The sequence below is a fragment of the Bombina bombina genome, chromosome 7 (assembly GCF_027579735.1).
Source record: "Bombina bombina isolate aBomBom1 chromosome 7, aBomBom1.pri, whole genome shotgun sequence".
Lineage (NCBI taxonomy): Eukaryota > Metazoa > Chordata > Amphibia > Anura > Bombinatoridae > Bombina > Bombina bombina.
Genome location: NC_069505.1, coordinates 385480494 through 385499420, shown reverse-complemented (window position 1 = coordinate 385499420; position 18927 = coordinate 385480494). Strand labels below are relative to the sequence as shown.

Genomic DNA, 18927 nt, shown 5'->3' with positions numbered 1-18927 from the left:
GGGTGGGTAGGGTCAGGCCAGCCATCTCACCGGCAGATTACAGACTGTGTCACTAACTCACTATATACAGTACTGGTGGGTTAAACAGTGTCACTATAAACAGTAATAGGGGGTCAGACCATCTCACAGACTGTGGGCACAGGGTACCTCCTTTTGCAGACGTAATCTGATTCATTTTATTTTTCTGTGTTAAATGTATTTATATATATATATGTATCAAATTCACATTTTTTTTTGGGGGTGTGGGGGGGGTCCTTCTTAGATTCTTGCACCTGGGCCCTGTGGTTTCTAGTTACGCCTCTGCGTATTAGTATTTCAGCAGAAGTGGTACGACAAAGTACACAGGCTGAAAAATATCTGAGATAAACTTAAAGGAACATCAAACTCAAAATAATCGAAAGGGACGTCAAAATCAAGAAAACCTTTACTGAAATGAAAGAACGCTATTTAAAAGTGATAAAATATTTTTTTGCATTAAATACGACTTGCTAGTTGTATATTTTGAAACAGAAAGTGCATGTTTGCTCAGTATCGGTCTTTAGGATAGAAGCTCACGGTGACAGAAGTGACGCCTCATAAGCATAAAAAAAAGTTTATCACCACAGGAACATCCATTTTAAAACAGATGCTATTAGTGTCCCTTTAAAGGGACATAAAATCCAAAAATTTCCTTTGATGATTCAGATAGGACATACAATTTTAAACAACTTTCTAATTTACTTCTATTGTAAAATGTTCTTTTTTATTATTATACTTTGTAAGCAGGAAAGCAACCAAGTTCAGGAGTGTGCACGTGCAGTACTATATGACAGCAGTATTGCAACCATGTTATACATTAGCAAGAACACTAGATGGCAGCACTATTTCCTATCATGGTATCTAGGTACCTATCTAGGTATCTCTTTTACAAAGAATAACATGAGAATGATGCAAATTTGATAATCAAAGTTTACTGGAAACCTTTTTAAAAATGTTATTCTCTATCTAAATCACGAAAGAAAAAAAATGTGTTTTATGTCCCTTTAAGGTGTTATAAACACTGCATTTTGGGTGGGGGCATGGAAAGAAAAATGTAACTGGATTTCATCAAGATTTGTTTCTATACATTCCTAAATACTACATGCACTATATGAAGCAATATTTTGGAAACCATTACTAGAGAATCTGCACACAGCTGTATACACACTTGTACCTACATATATTACTAAACTCAGATATAATACATTGGTATATAGTTACATAGCACAGTATAACCAACTACATATAGCTACACATTTCTATATATTCTACATTTGGCTACATAAATAAAACAAAGCACACGTTAACTCCTCTAGGACACACAAAACGTTAAATCATTCAGCTGGTGTAAATTCATATTCCTTTTTCACTAAGTTTATATACTTGCTCATTATGTTTCACAAGTGCACAAAAAACATAACCCTACCCCAATCTTCATTTAACATTCAGCAATTTTGTAGTTTTCAGTTCAGAGTATTTTGCTTAGCAATGCTAACTTGATGGTATAAAAGTGTGCTTGTGACCTTCACCAGTGATCAACTCAGCCGCAATAGAAATTAGCAAGCTCTATCAGGTCGAAAACCAACTTCAATGGCAGACAAAAACTATTTTCTGCTGATGTACTTCGGCAATCATAAATTAAAATCAAGCTTTGTAAACTGCAACACAGTGTTGGCTTTTTCAGCAGCCAGTTTAGCAGTGATTGGTTGGGCAAAAATAAATAAAATTAAAAAAGAAAAAATTTAACTCCCCCGTAGACTCATAGGCCTCTATTTATCAAGCTGTCAACCACAAATACGCTGGAATTCCACAGCGTATTTGTGTCGGTCTGGATGGATGCTCTGCGTCGGATGTCTTCAAGATGGACCCGCTCCACTCCGGATGGATGAAGATAGAAGATGCCGCCTGGATGAAGACTTCTGCCCATCTGGAGGTCCTCTTCTGCCCGGATCAGATGAAGACTTCTGCCCCTCTGGAGGACCACTTGTGCCCGGCTGGGTGAAGACGTCTCACGGTAGGGTGATCTTCAGGGGGGTAGAGTTAAGTTTTATTAAGGGGGGGATTGGGTGGGTTTTAGAGTAGGGTTAGGTGTGTGGGTGGTGGGTTGTAATGTTGGGGGGGTATTGTATTTTTTTTTACAGGTAATAGAGCTGATTATTTTGGGGCAATGCCCCGCAAAAGGCCGTTTTAAGGGGTATTGGTAGTTTAGTTTAGGCTAGGGTTTTTTTTATTTGGGGAGGCTTTTTTATTTTAATAGAGCTATTAGATTAGGTGTAATTAGTTTAAATATCTGTAATTTGTTTATTATTTTCTGTAATTTAGTGTGGGTTTTTTGTACTTTAGCTAATTTAATTTAATTTAGGTAATTGTATTTAATTTAGTTAATTAATTTAAATATATTGTAGTGTTAGGTGTTAGTGTAATTTAGGTTAGGTTTTATTTTACAGGTAAATGTGTCTTTATTTTAACTAAGTAGTTATTAAATAGTTAATAACTATTTAATAACTATTCTACCTAGTTAAAATAAATACAAACTTGCCTGTAAAATAAAAATAAACCCTAAGCTAGCTACAATGTAACTATTAGTTATATTGTAGCTAGCTTAGGGTTTATTTAATAGGTAAGTATTTAGTTTTAAATAGGAATAATTTAGTTAATGATAGGAATATTTATTTAGATTTATTTAAATTATATTTAAGTTAGTGGGTGTTAGGTTTAGGGTTAGACTTAGGTTTAGGGGTTAATAACTTTAATATAGTGGCGGCGACGTTGGGGGCGACAGATTAGGGGTTAATAAATGTAGGTAGGTGGCGGCGATGTTAGGGCCGGCAGATTAGGGGTTAATAATATTTAACTAATGTTTGCGAGGCGGGAGTGTGGCGGTTTAGGGGTTAATATGTTTATTATAGTGGCGGCGACGTTGGGGACGGCAGATTAGGGGTTAAAAGTGTAGGAAGGTTACGGCGACATTGAGGGCGGCAGATTAGGGGTTAATAAATATAATGTAGGTGTCGGCGATGTTGAGGGCAGCAAATTAGGGGTTCATAACTATAATGTAGGTGGCGGTGGTGTCCGGAGCGGCAGATTAGGGGTTAATAATATAATGTAGGTGGCGGCGATGTCGGGGCGGCAGATTAGGGGTTAATAAGTGTAAGATTAGGGGTCTTTAGACTCGGGGTTCATGTAAGGGTGTTAGGTGTAGACATAACTTTTATTTCCCCATAGGAATCAATGGGGCTGCGTTACTGAGTTTTACGCTGCTTTTTTGCAGGTGTTAGGCTTTTTTTCAGCCGGCTCTCCCCGTTGATTCCTATGGAGAAATCGTGCACGAGCACGTACGACCACCTCACCTTTGACTTTAGCAGTGCTGATATTGGAGTGAGGTATCGAGCAAAATTTTGCTCAACGCTCACTTCTTGCCTTTTAACTACGGGTTTCTGAAAGCTCGTAATACCAGCGCTGCATGTAAGTGAGCGGTGAGGGAAAACTGCTCGTTAGTACCGCATAGCCTCTAACGCAAAACTCGTAATCTAGGTGCATGTTTCTCTGTGTATGTGTATGTATGTAAATGTAAAATCCCTGCGTCAGCTAATTTTTCTAACACCCAAGACCTCGTATCTTTGAGCCCTTATAACTTTTGTGCGCAATATTTTTTTTTAATATAATTATTAGTAAACAGTGCTAATATGAGTGTAACTATACTTTGTAATCTATTTTTGAAGTGTTTCGGGAAACGATTCTGATACAGCATGCAATTTTAAGCAACTTTCAAATTTACTCCTAATATCAATTTTTATTTGTTCTCTTGCTATCTTTATTTAAAAAGTAGGAATTTAAAGCTTAGTAGCCGGCCCATTTTAGGTTCAGCACCATGGATAGTGCGTGCTTATTGGTGAATACAGTTAGCAAACCAATAAGCAAGCATAACCCAGGTTCTCAACCAAAAATGGGACGGCTCTTAAGCTTTACATTACAGCTTTTTAAATAAAGATAGCAAGAGAACGAAGAAAAATTGATAATAGGAGTAAATTAGAAAGTTGCTTAAAATTGCATATTCTATCTGAATAATTAAAGAGAAAAATTGGGTTTAGTGTCCCTTTAACTACAGCTCTTCGAGTGCGAAAAGTAGTGTTGCGTAAAAGGCGAATGCGCGTACCCCATCACGATTTTTCAAGACTTGTAATACCTGCGCAATGGAAATTGATTGGGAAAAGACCACATCACGCACGGAAAACTCATAATGCGCTACTTGTAATCTTGCCCTAAATAAATGCTAAATAGAATGATGCATTCAATGAAAATATTAGTCTGAGAATAACAAGCAGATGTATTTTTTTATCTTTCTTTAGCTGTTTAAATATAGAATACAATAAAGTATAGCTGCAAAGTTAGTTAAATATGAATCTACTAAACTGGAGTTAGATGATTTAACATTAATTTTATACATTTCAATGATCTATCTATCTATATAGCTATCTATCTATCTATCTAAAATGGTATACAGTATAACCAAAGCAGCAAATGTCTGATATAACTGGAAAAACAATCAGAAGTTGTATTTTAAAAATGAAATCTTTAAAGGGACATGAAACCCAATTTTTTTCTTTCATGATTTAGAAAGAGCATGTCACTTTAAACAACTTTCTAATTTACTTCTATTATCTAATTTGCTTCATTCTCTTGATATCACTTGCTGAAAAGCATATCTAGATATGCTCAGTAGCTGCTGATTGGTTGCTGCACATAAAGGCCTTGTGTGATTGGCTCACACATGTACATTGCTATTTCTTCAACAAAGGATATCTAAAGAATTGAGCAAATTAGATAATAGAAGTAAATTGGAAAGTTGTTTAAAATTGCATGCCCTATCTGAATCATGAAGGTTTAATTTTGACTAGAATGTCCCTTTAAGTAAAAAACATGATTTATATTGATTTAAACTGAGTCTTACTGACTGTGATTTAAATTGTTATTTTAATCAATTTGATTTCAATCAAATCCACCCTGATCCAATGTATATATTTCTAACTTCATACTTCTATGTAGGTTTAAAAATCTGTAAATAATGCTGTCTGTATCATTTGTAAATGAAAAGCCCATTCTTGATCCCCACCTTTTACTAATTGGTACATCTAACACATATTATATAGAACCACTCTAAGAAATAATAGTTTCTTATTTAATGGGACTTTAAAATATATAAAAACATATAATGCCCCTATACATACACATCCACAATGATCACCATATCCTTAGGGGACGATGCTCCTTGTATGTACCTGTAATATAAAAAAGCAGAACTGTTTGTACGTTTATATATATACATACACTACTGACAATTTAGCACAGGAAAGGGTAGGACAAGAAGAAATTAGACAAGGCAGTTTGTAATCTTTATATAATAAATAACAACTTGTAATACCATCATATCTGCTACTGAAGTTGCTACCTTAAAGGGACATGACACCCATATTTTTTGTTCTTTCATAATTTACATATTTGCAATTTTAAGCAACTTTCTAATTTATTTCTATTATCAACATGGCTACATTTAGACACCAATCAGCAAGCGCTACCCAGGTGCTGAACCAAAAATGGGCCTGCACCTAAGCTTTACATTCTTGCTTTTCAAATAAAGATATAAAGAGAACGAAGAAAAATTGATAATAAGAGTAAATTAGAAAGTTGCTTAAAATTGCCTGCTCTGTCTGAATCATGAAAGTTTCATTTTGACTAGACTGCCCCTTTAAGTTAAAGGGTAGCAGATTCAGGAAAAATGTGAGGAAGCATTTCCATGTTTGAAGACTGAAATAGACAGGCCCCATATTTGGCCCTGTAACTTACAAAACCTGTACATAGAGGGTATTGGTGTACTCCTGGGACATCAATGAACACAAATATAAGTGTTTTATATCAGTAAAACATATAAGGATGATGAAATAAACAGTGTCTGTGTTAAAGGGCCATAATACCCAAATGTTTAAACACTTGAAAGTGATGCAGCATAGCTGTAAAAAGCTGACTAGAAAATATCACCTGAACATCTCTATGTAAAAAAGAAAGATATTTTACCTCAAAAGTTCCTCAGTAGCCACCTCCCATTGTAAAGGATTTCTAAGCAGCATTTTAGTGTGTCTGTCCTGGGACAGTTGAAAGGATGAGCCTCGTGAACTCTCATATTATTTCACCAATCAGGTAAAGGAAGCTTACTATGAAATCTCATGAGAGTTAAGTCAAATCTCATGAGATCACAGTAAGAGTTCATGACCTCAGCACTGCTGATGCTGATTGGCTGCTGTTCATTTCTTCATTTTTTTATTTTTTTTTACCTGCAGCTGGGAGCAGGTGAAGTATAACTTTTTACACAGAACTTACTCTGCTGAGCTGAGGAGATTGTGAGGTAAAATATCTTCCTTTTTTACATAGAGATGCTCAGGTGATATTTTCCTGTCAGCTTTTTACAGTTATACTGCATCAGTTTCAAGTGATTTAGCATATGAGTATTATGTCCCTTTAAAAACTAAAACAAAAAAAATATGAACAATTTGGCCAGGTTTTTTGACTAAGTGGCTAAAAAAAAGAAAGAAAAAAAAAAGACTGGATATAGCCCTTTTGAAATACCCTGCGTTGTCCACTTTTGCAAATGGTGATGGGTTAATTTTCATTCCTGGGCTGCCATAATATCTGAAATGGCCCAGAAAATCAATGTGTCAAATTTCCATGTAAATGAGCAGGCCCCATATTTGGGCCTGTAACTACATGAAATCCCAGAAAACCTGTACATGGGGGGGATTGTTGTACTTTTGAGACATCGCTGAACACAAATATGGGTGCTTTATTGCAGTTAAACTTATCAGGATTATGATGTGTGTGTGAGTGCCTGGAAAACATAACATTTCTTAATTTCTCACACTTACATATATTTTATTCATATTAAATTATAGTTTATATATATAAATATTTCTTTCATGTAAGTGGCAAGAGTCCAAGAGCTAGTAACGTATGGGATATACATTCCTACCAGAAGGGGCAAAGTTTCACAAACCTCAAAATGCCTATAATTACACCTCCCACCTCACACATACATCAGTTTTACAAACTTTGCCTCTTATGGAGGTGGTAAAGCAAGTTGTGCTTGATTTTCTTCTGTGATAGGCGCTTTTAAGCATATTGAAACTCAGTTCCTCTCAAAGTACAGTGTTTGTCTAAGGGATGTGAAGGGAGTATTGCCTGATGATACCATGTTTTCACCTATGGGAAAATCTATTCTAAGGCTCTCTGTAAATCGGTCCCAGAGATTTATCTCTGCCTCCCTTTACAGATCAACATTATACTCCTCTACCATTACCTCTGCTGATATGTTTCAGTACTGGTTTGGCTGTCTGCTATATGTGGATGGGTCTTCTGGTAAGTATATATAATTTTTTAAGACACTCTCAGCTATGTTTGTCACTTTATCTTATAAAAATTGAAATGTATATTGTATATATTTGCCATGAGTCAGGTCTGTGTATTTGACTTTGCAGTATAACAGTTTAAGCATGGAAATTATGTTTATGGGAGTTTTTAGACTTACCTTGGGTTCCAGTTAGTTGTAACTTGGAGTCTGTTTTTTTTTCAAAATTTTTGTGGGCTTAGGCTCACGATGATGCAGAATGTTACTTTTTATTGCGACATTTATGGCATAAGTCACGTAATTTCTTGCAACTTTCTTGACGCAAGTTTTTTTGGTGCAAAGTCGTGCCTGTTATGACGCAAGTCACGTCATTTCTCTTGTTAAGCTTTGGCGCTAAAAGTTTTTTTTCTCTCTGCATTAGCACCATTTTTGGCGCTAAAATTTGTTATATTAAGTCTTTCGCTATTTGCTTTCTGCTCTGATTTGATTCATAGAGGGATAGGGTTGCTAATTTAGAGTTTTGGGATAAAGTCCCTAAGGTTGATGGGACTATTTCTACTCTTGCCAAATGTACTACTATTCCTATGGAAGATAGTACTTCCTTTAAGGATCCTTTAGATAGGAAGATTGAATCCTATCTTAGAAAAGCATATTTACATACTGGATATATTCTTAGACCTGCCATTTCTATGGCTGATGTTGCTGCTGATTCAACTTTTTGGTTGGACAGTTTAGCTTAACAGTTAACAGATCCTGAATTGTCTAGCATTGTTCTTTTACTTCAACATACTAATCATTTTATTTGTGATGCTATATTTGATGTCATTAAGATTGATATTAAATCTATGTCTTTAGCTATTCTTACTAGAAGAGCTTTATGGCTTAAATCTTGGAATGCTGATATGGTGTCTAAATCTAGATTACTATCATTATCATTTCATGGTAGTAATGTATTTGGTTCTCAATTGGATTATATTATCTCCACTATCACTGGGGGAAACTGAGTTCTTCTGCCCCAAGATAAGAAATCTATGGGTAAATTTAAAGCTCCCAACCGTTTTCGTCCCTTTTGCGAGAATAGAGAACAAAAGACCTCTCCTTCCCCTAAGGCCTCTGACTCTAATTGGAGACCATCTCCGAATTGGAATAAATCCAAGCCTTATAAAAAAAACAACAAATCCAGCCCCTAAGACTGCATGAAGGTCCGGCCCTCAAACCAGTTCAACTGGTGGGGGGCAGATTGAAATGATTTCAACACATTTGGACAGTTTCTGTTCAAAATCAGTGGATTTAGAATATTATTTATCAGAGGTATCGAATAGGTTTCAGAATAAGACCTCCCATGGGAAGATTCTTTCTTTCTCATGTTCCAACAAACCCTGTGAAGGCTCAGGCTTTTCAGGAATGTGTTTCAGACCTAGAGCTTTCAGGGGTGATTGTTCCAGTTCCTCTGCAGGAACGGGGTTGGGGTTTTTATTCAAATCTATTCATTGTCCCAAAGAAAGAGGATTCGTTCAGACCAATTCTGGATCTGAAATTTTTAAATCCTTTTGTAAAAGTACCAACTTTCAAGATGGTGACTATAAGGACTATTTTGCCTTTTGTTCAGCAAGGTCATTTCATGTCCACAATAGACTTACAGGACGCTTATCTTCACATTCCAATTCATCCAGACTACTATTGTTTTCTGAGATTCTCTTTTCTAGACAAGCATTACCAATTTGTCGATCTTCCGTTTGACCTAGCGACAGCTCAGAGAATCTTTTCAAAGGTTCTCGTGCCCTTCTATCTGTAATCAGAGAGCAGGGTATTGGGGTGTTTCCTTATTTGGACGATATCTTGGTACTAGCTCAGTCTTTTCTTTTAGCAGAATTTCACACGAAACAACTAGTGTGGTTTCTTCAAAAACATGGTTGGAGGATTAATTTACAAAAGAGTTTCTTGATTCCTCAGACAAGGGTCACCTTTTTAGGTTTCCAGATTTAGTGTCCATGACTCTTTCTCTGACAGACAAGAGACGAATGAAGTTAGTTTTAGCTTGACTAAACCTTCAGTCTCTATCATTCCCTTCAGTGGCTATGTGCATGGAAGTTTTAGGTCTCATGACTGCAGCATCGAACGTGATCCCCTTTGCTTGTTTTCATATGAGGCCTCTACAGCTTTGCATGTTGAACTGGTTTGAGGGACACACCTTCATGCAGTCTTAGGGGCTGGATTTGTTATTTATAAGGCTTGGATTTATTCCAATACGGAGATGGTCTCCAATTAGAGCCAGAGGCCTTAGGGGAAGGAAAGGTCTTTTGTTTTCTATTCTGAAAAAAGGAACGAAAATGATTGGGAGCTTTAAATTTACCATTAGAGTTCTTATCTTGGGGCAGAAAAACATTTTCCCCCGGTGATAGTGGAGATAATAGAATCCAATTGAGAACCAAATAAATTACTACCCTGAAATGATAAAGATAGTAATCTAGATTTAGACACCATATCAGCATTTCAAGATTTAAGCCATAAAGCTCTTCTAGTAAGAATGGATAAAGACATAGATTTAATATTAATCTTAAATACATCAAATATAGCATCACAAATAAAATGATTAGCATGTTGAAGTAAAAAACACAATGCTAGACAATTCAGGACTCAGATATCGCAACTGATATACTTAAATCCTAACACTCAACTCTCTCTGACTTGGTGGTTAGACCATCATCTTATTGTTCAAGGGGCCTCATTTGTTTGTCTTACCGGGACTGTGATCACAACAGATGAAACTCTTACAGGTTGGGGAGCTGTCTGGGGGTCTCTGACAGCACAAGGGGTTTGGAAACCTCAAGAGGCGAGGTTACCAATCAATATTTTACAACTCCGTGCTATTTTCATAGCTCTTTAGACGTGGCCTCTATTGAAGAGAGAACTTTACATTTGTTTTCAAACAGACAATATCACAACAGTGCCATATGTCAATCATCAAGGAGGGACTCGCAGTCCTTCAGCAATGAAGGAAGTATCTTGGATACTTTCTTGGGCGGAATCCAACCCTTGTCTAATTTTTGAGATTCATATCCCAGGTGTAGACAATTGGGAAGCGGATTTTCTCAGCTGCCAGACTTAACATCCAGGGGAGTAGTCTCTCCATCCAGATGTGTTTTTTCATCTTGTACATATGTGAGGTCTTCTAGAAATAGATCTGATGGTCTCTCATCTAAGCAAGAAGCTTCCCAGATACCTTTCCAGGTCCAGGGATCCTCAGGCGGAGATGGTGGATGCCTTAGCACAGTTCCTTGGTTTTACCAACCTGCTTATATTTTTCTGCCTCTGGTTCTTCTTCCAAGGGTTATTTCCAAGATCATAATGGAACAATCTCATGTGTTTCTGATAGCTCCAGCATGGCCTCACAGGTTTTGGTATGAGGATCTTGTTCGGAAGGCCAGACCTTCTGTCCCAAGGGCCGTTTTTCCATCAGATATCAAATCTCTACATTTGAAGGCATGAAAATTGAACGCTTAGTACTTAGTCATAGAGGTTTCTCTGACTCAATGATTAGAATTATAATACAGGTTCGTAAGTCTGTTTCAGTGAAAATTTATCATCGGGTTTGGAAAACCTATATTTCATGGTGTTCCACTCATAATTATTCTAGTCATTTTTTCAGAATTCCTAGTATTTTACAGTTTCTTCACAATAGTTTGGATAAGGGTTTGCCTGCAAATACTTTGAAAAGACAAATTTCTGCTCTGTCTTATTTCATAGAAAGATTGCTAAATTTCCTGATGTTCACTGTTTTGTTCAGGCTTTGATTCGTATCAAACCTGTTTTAAATCTATTTCTCCTCCTTGGAGTCTTAATTTGGTTTTGAAGATTTTACAGGCTCCTCTTTTTGAGCCTACGCATTCTCTGGATATTAAATTACTTTCATGGAAAGTGTTACTTCTTTTAGCTATCTCTTCTGCTAGAAGAGATTCTGAATTGTCTGCACTCTCTTGTGAGTCTCCTTATCTGATGATAAGACTGATGCGGACTTCATTTAAATTTTATCTGGTGATAAGACTGACGCAGACTTCATTTTTTTCAATTTTTGCCTAAAGTTGTGAATTCTAACAACATCAAAAGGGAAATTGTTGTTCCTTCTTTTTGTCAAGAATACTCTTGAAAGGTCTTTACATACTTTGGATGTGGTAAGAGCTTTGAAATATTATGTTGAAGCTACTAAATATTTCAGAAAGACTTCTGGTCTATTTGTTATGTTTTTTGGTTCCAGGAAAGGTCAGAAAGGCTCTGCTATTTCTCTGGCATCTTGGTTGAAACTTTTGATTCACAAGGCTTATTTGGAGGCGGGGTAGTCTCCGCCTCAGAGGATTACAGCTCATTCTACTAGATCAGTTGCCACTTCTTGGGCTTTCAAGAATGAAGCTTCAGTCGATTAAATTTGCAAAGCAGCAACTTGGTCTTCTTTGCATACTTTTACTAAATTTTACCATTTTGATGTGTTTGCTTCTCCGGAAGCAGCCTTTGGTAGAAAGGTTCTTCAGGCAGTTGTCTCAGTTTGATTCTAGTGCCTTTGAATTGAGTTTTTTTTTAAAAAATTAAGAAAACTTTATTTTTTTGGATTTAATTTCTCAGCGTATTTAGCTGTTGTTATTTTATCCCTCCCTCTCTTGTGACTTGTGGATTTCACACATCTTGGGAATTTTTTACAATACGTCACTAGCTCATGGACTCTTGCCACTTATATGAAAGAAAACATAATTTATGTAAGAACTTACCAGATAAATTCATGTCTTTCATAGTGGCAAGAGTCCATGAGACCCACCCTATTTTTTGTGGTTATTATTTTTTGTATAAAGCACTTTATTTTTTCCAGTTCCTCTTTTTTTATGCTTTTTACTCCTTCTTTTACACCTCACTTCTTGGTTACACATTAAACTAAGGTATATGTGAGGTAGGAGATGTATTTATAGGCATTTTAAGGATTGGGAAACTTTGCCCCCTCCTTTTAGGAATGTATATCCCATATGTCACTAGTTTATGGACTCTTGCCACTATGAAAGAAATTAATTTATCAGGTAAGTTCTTACATAAATTATGTTATTAATCCAAAAACAACATATAATAAATGGGGTGCACTTAATGTGAAAGAGATAAATTATGGTTAAACAAAATATAGCTCAAATTCTAGGTTTTGTTTAAAGGGATAGTAAAATCCAAATTAAACTTTAATGATTAAGATAGGTCATGTAATTTGAAACCACTTTCTAATTTACTTTTATCATCAAATTTGCTTTGTTCTCTTGTTAGTCTTAGTTGAAAGCTAAACCTAGGTAGGCTCATACTGTATGCTTATTCTAAGCCCTTGAAGGCTGCCTCTTATATGAATGCAATTGACAGTTTTTTACAGCTAGAGGGCATTAATTCATGTGTTTCAAACAGATAACATTGTGCTCATGCACATGAAGTTATTTCAGAGTCATCACTAATTGCCTGAAATGCAAGTCTGTCAAAAGATCTGAGATAAGGAGGCAGTCTGCAGAAGTTTAGATACAAGTTAATCACAGAGGTAAAAAGTATATTTATATAACAGTGATGGTTGTGAAAAACTGGGGAATGGTTAATAAAGGAATTATCTATCTTTTTAAACAATAACATTTTTGGTGTTTACTATCCCTTTAAATTCAGAACTTGGACAATTCCCTCTGTCCTTAAGAGGGTAATAAAGCTTGTTTAGCAGAAAAATAATATTTACTTGCTGTAACTTTTCCTCAGTTATATAAATGTAATAAAGATAGCGCAATGATAATATACAGCATTAATTTGGAGATATCTGTTATAAGGTGAAAAATCAATGAGTTTGTAAAGGTTCAAAAGTTCCTATTTCCCCCAGTTTACGACTGTATTAGTCTGGGACTGTTTATTTCTCCATATGAGAGGGTTGGTAAATAGGTGCATTTCCTAGAGAGCATCTACATTTATCACTGCACAGGCATCTCCTAGTAAGTGTGTGCACTATTCAGTAGGTGGGCTCTTCCATACATATATGTTTACACACATTAATACGGAGTCTGGAGGGGCCTGCTCTGTTATTTTAGACATTTTCCAGGGCCAATGATGCGTGAAATGAAAATTGGACAGAACTGCTCAGGGCTGGAATATCAGAGTGATGGAGAGGGGAGGGGGGATACACTGGGAGAGATAGAGAAGAGGCAGAGTAGAGGGAAATGCAGACAGAGAGAGAGAGGAAAAAAGAGAAAGAAAGACAGAGAGAGAGAGGAAAAAGAGAAAGAAAGAAAAAGAGAAAGAAAAATAAATAAAAAGGAAAGAAAGAAAGAGAAAGGAAGAAAACAGAGAAAGAAAGAAAGACAGAATGAAATAAAAAAAAAAACAAAGAAAGAAAAAGAGAAAGAAAAAGAGAAAGAAAGAAAACAGGAAGAAAGAAAAACGAAAAAATATAAATTATGCTTAACTGATAATTGTATTTTCTTCAGATGGAAAGAGTCCACAGCTGCATTCAATACTTTTGGGAATTCAGAACCTGGCCACCAGGAGGAGGCAAAGACACCCCAGCCAAAGGCTTAAATACTCCTCCCACTCCCCTCATCCCCCAGTGATTCTGCCGAGGAACAAGGAACAGTAGAAGAAATATCAGAGTGAAAAGGTGCCAGAAGAACAAAAATTACACGCCGCCCCACAAAAAAAAAACCACGAGCGGGCAGCTGTGGACTCTTTCCATCTGAAGATAAAAAAATTATTAGGTAAGCATAATTTATGTTTTTCTTTATAAATGGAAAGAGTTCACAGCTGCATTCATTACTTTTGGGAAAACAATACCCAACCTATAGAGGACACTGAATGCTAAAACGGGATGGTACAAAAGGCGGCTCATTCTGAGGGCACCAGGCCTGAAAACCCCTAACCACAAAATCCCGCTTTGTCCGAAGCCGAGAACAACCTTGAAAAAAGGAAAAGGCCCAAGGACACTGACCAGCAAATAGTCTACAAGCCATGCTAGAGACCGCAGGGACTAAACTGAGTCAACCTGCCTCCAGGAGACACCGTCACCCAGCAGTCGGTCTCCAAACAACACATCCCTTACTAGAAAGGGGCACAGACTACCGTATTTTTCCACCAAGGTGAAACGACACGGAGAAAACAACCATAAGGAACTCCAGAACCCTAAAAAGGGCACAACGAGTCCTAATTAAAAGTACAAGAAGACAGAGGGGCGCCTCATGTGTGGTATAATCAGATGGTATGATACAGAACAAACAGAATGGAGCCAAATGAGTACTCACATACTATTGAAGCACACCTATGTGCTGGTAGAGACAAGCTGCAATTTCAGATAGGTGTGACAGCTCACCCTCCAGGCAAAACTGTGTAGCTGGTGAGAGATTAAAAAACAAACAAAGAAAGCACTACATGTGCAGACCATTAAAGGTATAACCGGCAATATCTCTTAGATGATACAGATGGGTACTCACATACTCCTGTAGCACACTTATGTGCTGGTAGAGGCAGGCTGTAACTTTATGACAGGTGTAGCAGCTCACCCTAGATGTAGATTCTTGGTTGTGCAGGGGTGTAGGTCCCAGTGAGCAATCAGCAAAGGCAGAAGGTAGGAAAAGAACTCCACTCAGAGTACATTTAAAATAAAATGTAGCTATTTATTAAAAACAAAGATAAAAAAACAACACAGCAGTTGTTTATGATGAGTGGATAAAAGGGTATACAGTGGCACCCCTCAAATGCAACACGTTTCTCGGTTAGAACCGTTTCATCAGGAGTCCTAATTAAAAACACAAAGCAAAAACCAGAGAAACTGGGACAGGCTAACAGAGACTCAACCAGTCTCATAGAAACAAGGGAAGGCCACGCCCATCCCCAGAAATACAGAAAACACGGGGTTAAGGCCAGGAGTCTGAAACAGAGAAAATCTTCCCCTAACACAGTGCAACCGCACTCTAGAAGGCAACTGAAAACGAAGGTCCCCAAGTCACAAAAAGGTTGCTCAGAATATCTATTCAGAAACAAAAACATGAGAAGCAAGCTCAGATAGATGAACATCTGACGTGCAGTCATCTAAAAATGACTCTAAAACTTGAATACTTGCAGGGCAAGTAAAGAGCAGCTAAAGATAGGATCCTTCAGTCTGCTAAGCATCCACTACCCAGTGAATACTGTCACAGGCTATCCAAAAGCCGCCAGCCACAGATCTTAACGTGGAGAAAAGCAGAAACCTCAAAGAGGCTCACCGTACCTCGAATGATCCGAGGATGAATGATCAGAGCAACAGATCTCAGATCCTGCTCCAAACACCAGACCAGCTCAAGCGACAGGCAAGTCTGATAGACAGGGGGAACAGAAAGACCCCAACCACAAGTCTCCAGGGAATGGAAGAATGGGGGGACTCACCCACCCCAACAGATCTTGGGTGCCAACCCAATCTGCTCCTCCAAGAAAAAAGTACTCCCAAGGAGAACCCCTAGGACCTGGTACAGAGAAAGTGCATTAGATCCTTAGGAAGACCTGTCACAACTCTCTACATGGAGACTTCAATTTCCAACAGTTGAAACAGAGCAACCCACGGAGCAGCAGACTTCTGCCTCTTACGGAAATAAAGCCACCTGTTCCAACCTCCCACACACAGGGCAGGACAAAGACCCTCCAGAGAGAGGAACCCCTGCTCTTATGGAAGGCCGTGCGGCTTTGTATACTTCCGGGAGTTAGTCGTCTCCGTATCGGAGACGATAGGCGGTGTTGTCTCCTTTTCTTAACTTTGCTTAGGGGATTTTTTCTACCAGGGTTCGGGATGCTTTGTATTCTTTTTCCTTGGGTGTGGTCCTCTGGAAAGTTAATCTGACAGGATTATGGAGACTAGCCTTTCTTCTACTCTCTCTTCGGGTGAGTCTGTTCTCTTTTATCATTCCCTTAGTCTTGGACTTTGTGCATATTGTCCTTGGAGTCTTTGGGCACAGACTGAGCTTCAGTGAAAGTAAGATGAGGCATGACAATACTGCGTTAAGCGTGTAAATAGCTCTATCTTCCAATAAAGCGAGAGCAGTCTTGAACACGGCCCCGCCCATCGTGGGCGTGATAACACACCGCAGCAGACAACAGACAGCTCTTGTTTAGTTGCGGTTCTGAGAAAAACGGCGCCAAAACATACTCCGCCCTTCGTGGGCGTAAATGTACACAGACTCCCGGTCGCCATATTAATCTACAAAGATCGACTACCGTGAGCAATCTAAGGAAAACTGCACATCCTATATCCATGTTAAAAAAAAGAGACACATGCTGCAGATTGACACTACACAGACACTACGTGACCATCTGCCTTAAATATCATACACAAATGAACAGTTGGCTGTATGCTGTGCCGACACTTAGAACAGAGTCATACAAATCAGGGCTTCACTCCTGAGTCCCAGTGCCTGCCATTACCACGCTGTCATAGCATCTACAAATAAAGAGATAACAATCCCAGAAAAGTGCTAAACTTCCTCTGTCCTGAAGCTTCTCTTCTTGGTTGCAGGCCCAGAATAATAAAGTTAGCACTTACCTTGAAAGCTGTGCGACAGCATGGCAGTCCAGCAGGTTTTCAGAGGTCTTCTCCCTCCCATAGCCCTGTGGACAAAGATCAGCCTGAGTTAAAAGTGCTTAGGCTATCTGTATAGGGTAGCAAATATGCATAGGAGGCGCAGTGAGAATTATGTCCCACCAGTTCCTATTGCCTGAAAGCCACCAGATGCATCTCTTTTTATATTGAAGAGACTGATCTGGTCTAGGCTACACCCCAGAACAAAGTAGCACACTGTGGCACTACTTTAAAAATAATAAACAGTTGATTGAAGAATCTATAACTAACACCTCACTTTGCCTCTTCCTATCACTAACACAGGCAAAGAGAATGACTGGGGTGGGAGGGAAGGGAGGAGCTATTTATGCAGCTCGGCTGTGGAGCCCTTTGCCTCCTCCTGCTGACCAGGAGGTGATATCCCATAAGGATGAAATCCGTGGACTCGTCATATCTTGTAAAAGAAAGAGCCTCACTGAGACCCTAAGTTAAAGTTACCCCCGAAAGGTTGTAGCCCCTCTCGGATAAACAGTTACAATTACAATACATCCATGATGAAAATAAAATGACACGATCTTACCGGAATCGATGCCGTGGAACAGGAATACGGCCCCTCAAGTGTGACAGATAGTAGCATCGCTTCTGACATGGGCTTGAGAGAAGAAAGCAGGCAGCGAAACTCTACAACGCTGATTGCTTATGGAGCTGTTAATATGAGTCGGAATGGTTTTGCAGAAAGACTCTCCCTGCATCTCCGGACTCTAACTTTCATCCATGCTCTCACTGAGAGGCTGACAGGACTACTTAAAACTCCAGTCCCATTCCGAAGAGTACTACCCTCCATAAGAGACTATCGAAAACTTCTGACACTTCTCTGCCAACCTCCTGGGACGAAAGGCAAAGTATAACTGGGGGATGAGGGAAGTAGGAGGAGTAACAAAAACAGTTCGGAGCACCAAAAAGCAAGTGAAAAAGCAAAATTTATTTACAGTTAATTTAAACATGAGGGTTAATTAACCCCAGGGTAAGAGTGTGAAAACAGAAAACAATAAACAGAGAACAAAAACGGCTGACCGGTTTCAGCGTCTGCCTAAATCCTAGCCTGTTTCGGCTAGGATTAAGGCAGACGCCGAAACCGGTCAGCCGTTTTTGTTCTCTGTTTATTGTTTTCTGTTTTCACACTCTTACCCTGGGGTTAATTAACCCTCATGTTTAAATTAACTGTAAATAAATTTTGCTTTTTCACTTGCTTTTTGGTGCTCCTAACTGTTTTTGTTTGAGAGATTTTGTGGCCATTGTGAGCACACACAGCAAGTTGAAAACACTTTTTAAATCCCCTATTGCGGAGGCTTGGCATTTCCCAGCTTGGACACTCACCAGCAGCAAAGAGGAGTATCACAACATTATCAACAGCACCGCAAGCACATATGAGACAGATCAACCTGAAACAGGACTGTGGTGAGTCTGTTTATGATATATACATATGTGATACCATTTGAACTGCATATATTGAAGACATCCTTATTTCTATTTCTATCTTGCTATTGTCAGGGGACATTGGGGTGGACCCATGGACATAGCAAGACCATGAACTCTTGTCTGTATAACCAGGCTGGTTATGTATTGTGATTCATCATTAAATTCACATATGAAAGTTTACACCACGTACACACCCAACCACAGCACCCCTTCTTTTCTCTGACTGTTTTAAGTAGGAGGAGTAGTTAAGTCTTTGGCTGGGGTGTGTTTGCCTCCACCTGGTGGCCAGGTTCTGAATTCCCAAAAGTAATGAATGCAGCTGTGGACTCTTTCCATTTATGAAGAGAAAGAAAGAAAGAGAAAAAGAGAAAGAAAGAAAGAAAGGGGAAAAAAGTAAGAAAGAAAGAAAGAAAAAGAGAAAGAAAGAAAAAGAGAAAGAGAAAGAAAGAAAAAGAGAAAGAGAAAGAAA

The 18927-nt window shown here is 38.2% G+C and overlaps 1 protein-coding gene across 1 annotated transcript in view; it reads right to left on the bottom strand.

Annotated features, from left to right (window-relative positions):
* The window catches only part of CACNA2D2 (calcium voltage-gated channel auxiliary subunit alpha2delta 2), a 780863-nt gene that overhangs the window by 210412 nt on the left and 551524 nt on the right, over window positions 1-18927 (bottom strand). Inside the window, exon 9 of the mRNA XM_053721110.1 lies at window positions 5247-5297. Within this exon, the coding sequence (XP_053577085.1) occupies window positions 5247-5297 (51 nt within the window). The remainder of the gene's footprint in view (window positions 1-5246; window positions 5298-18927) is intronic.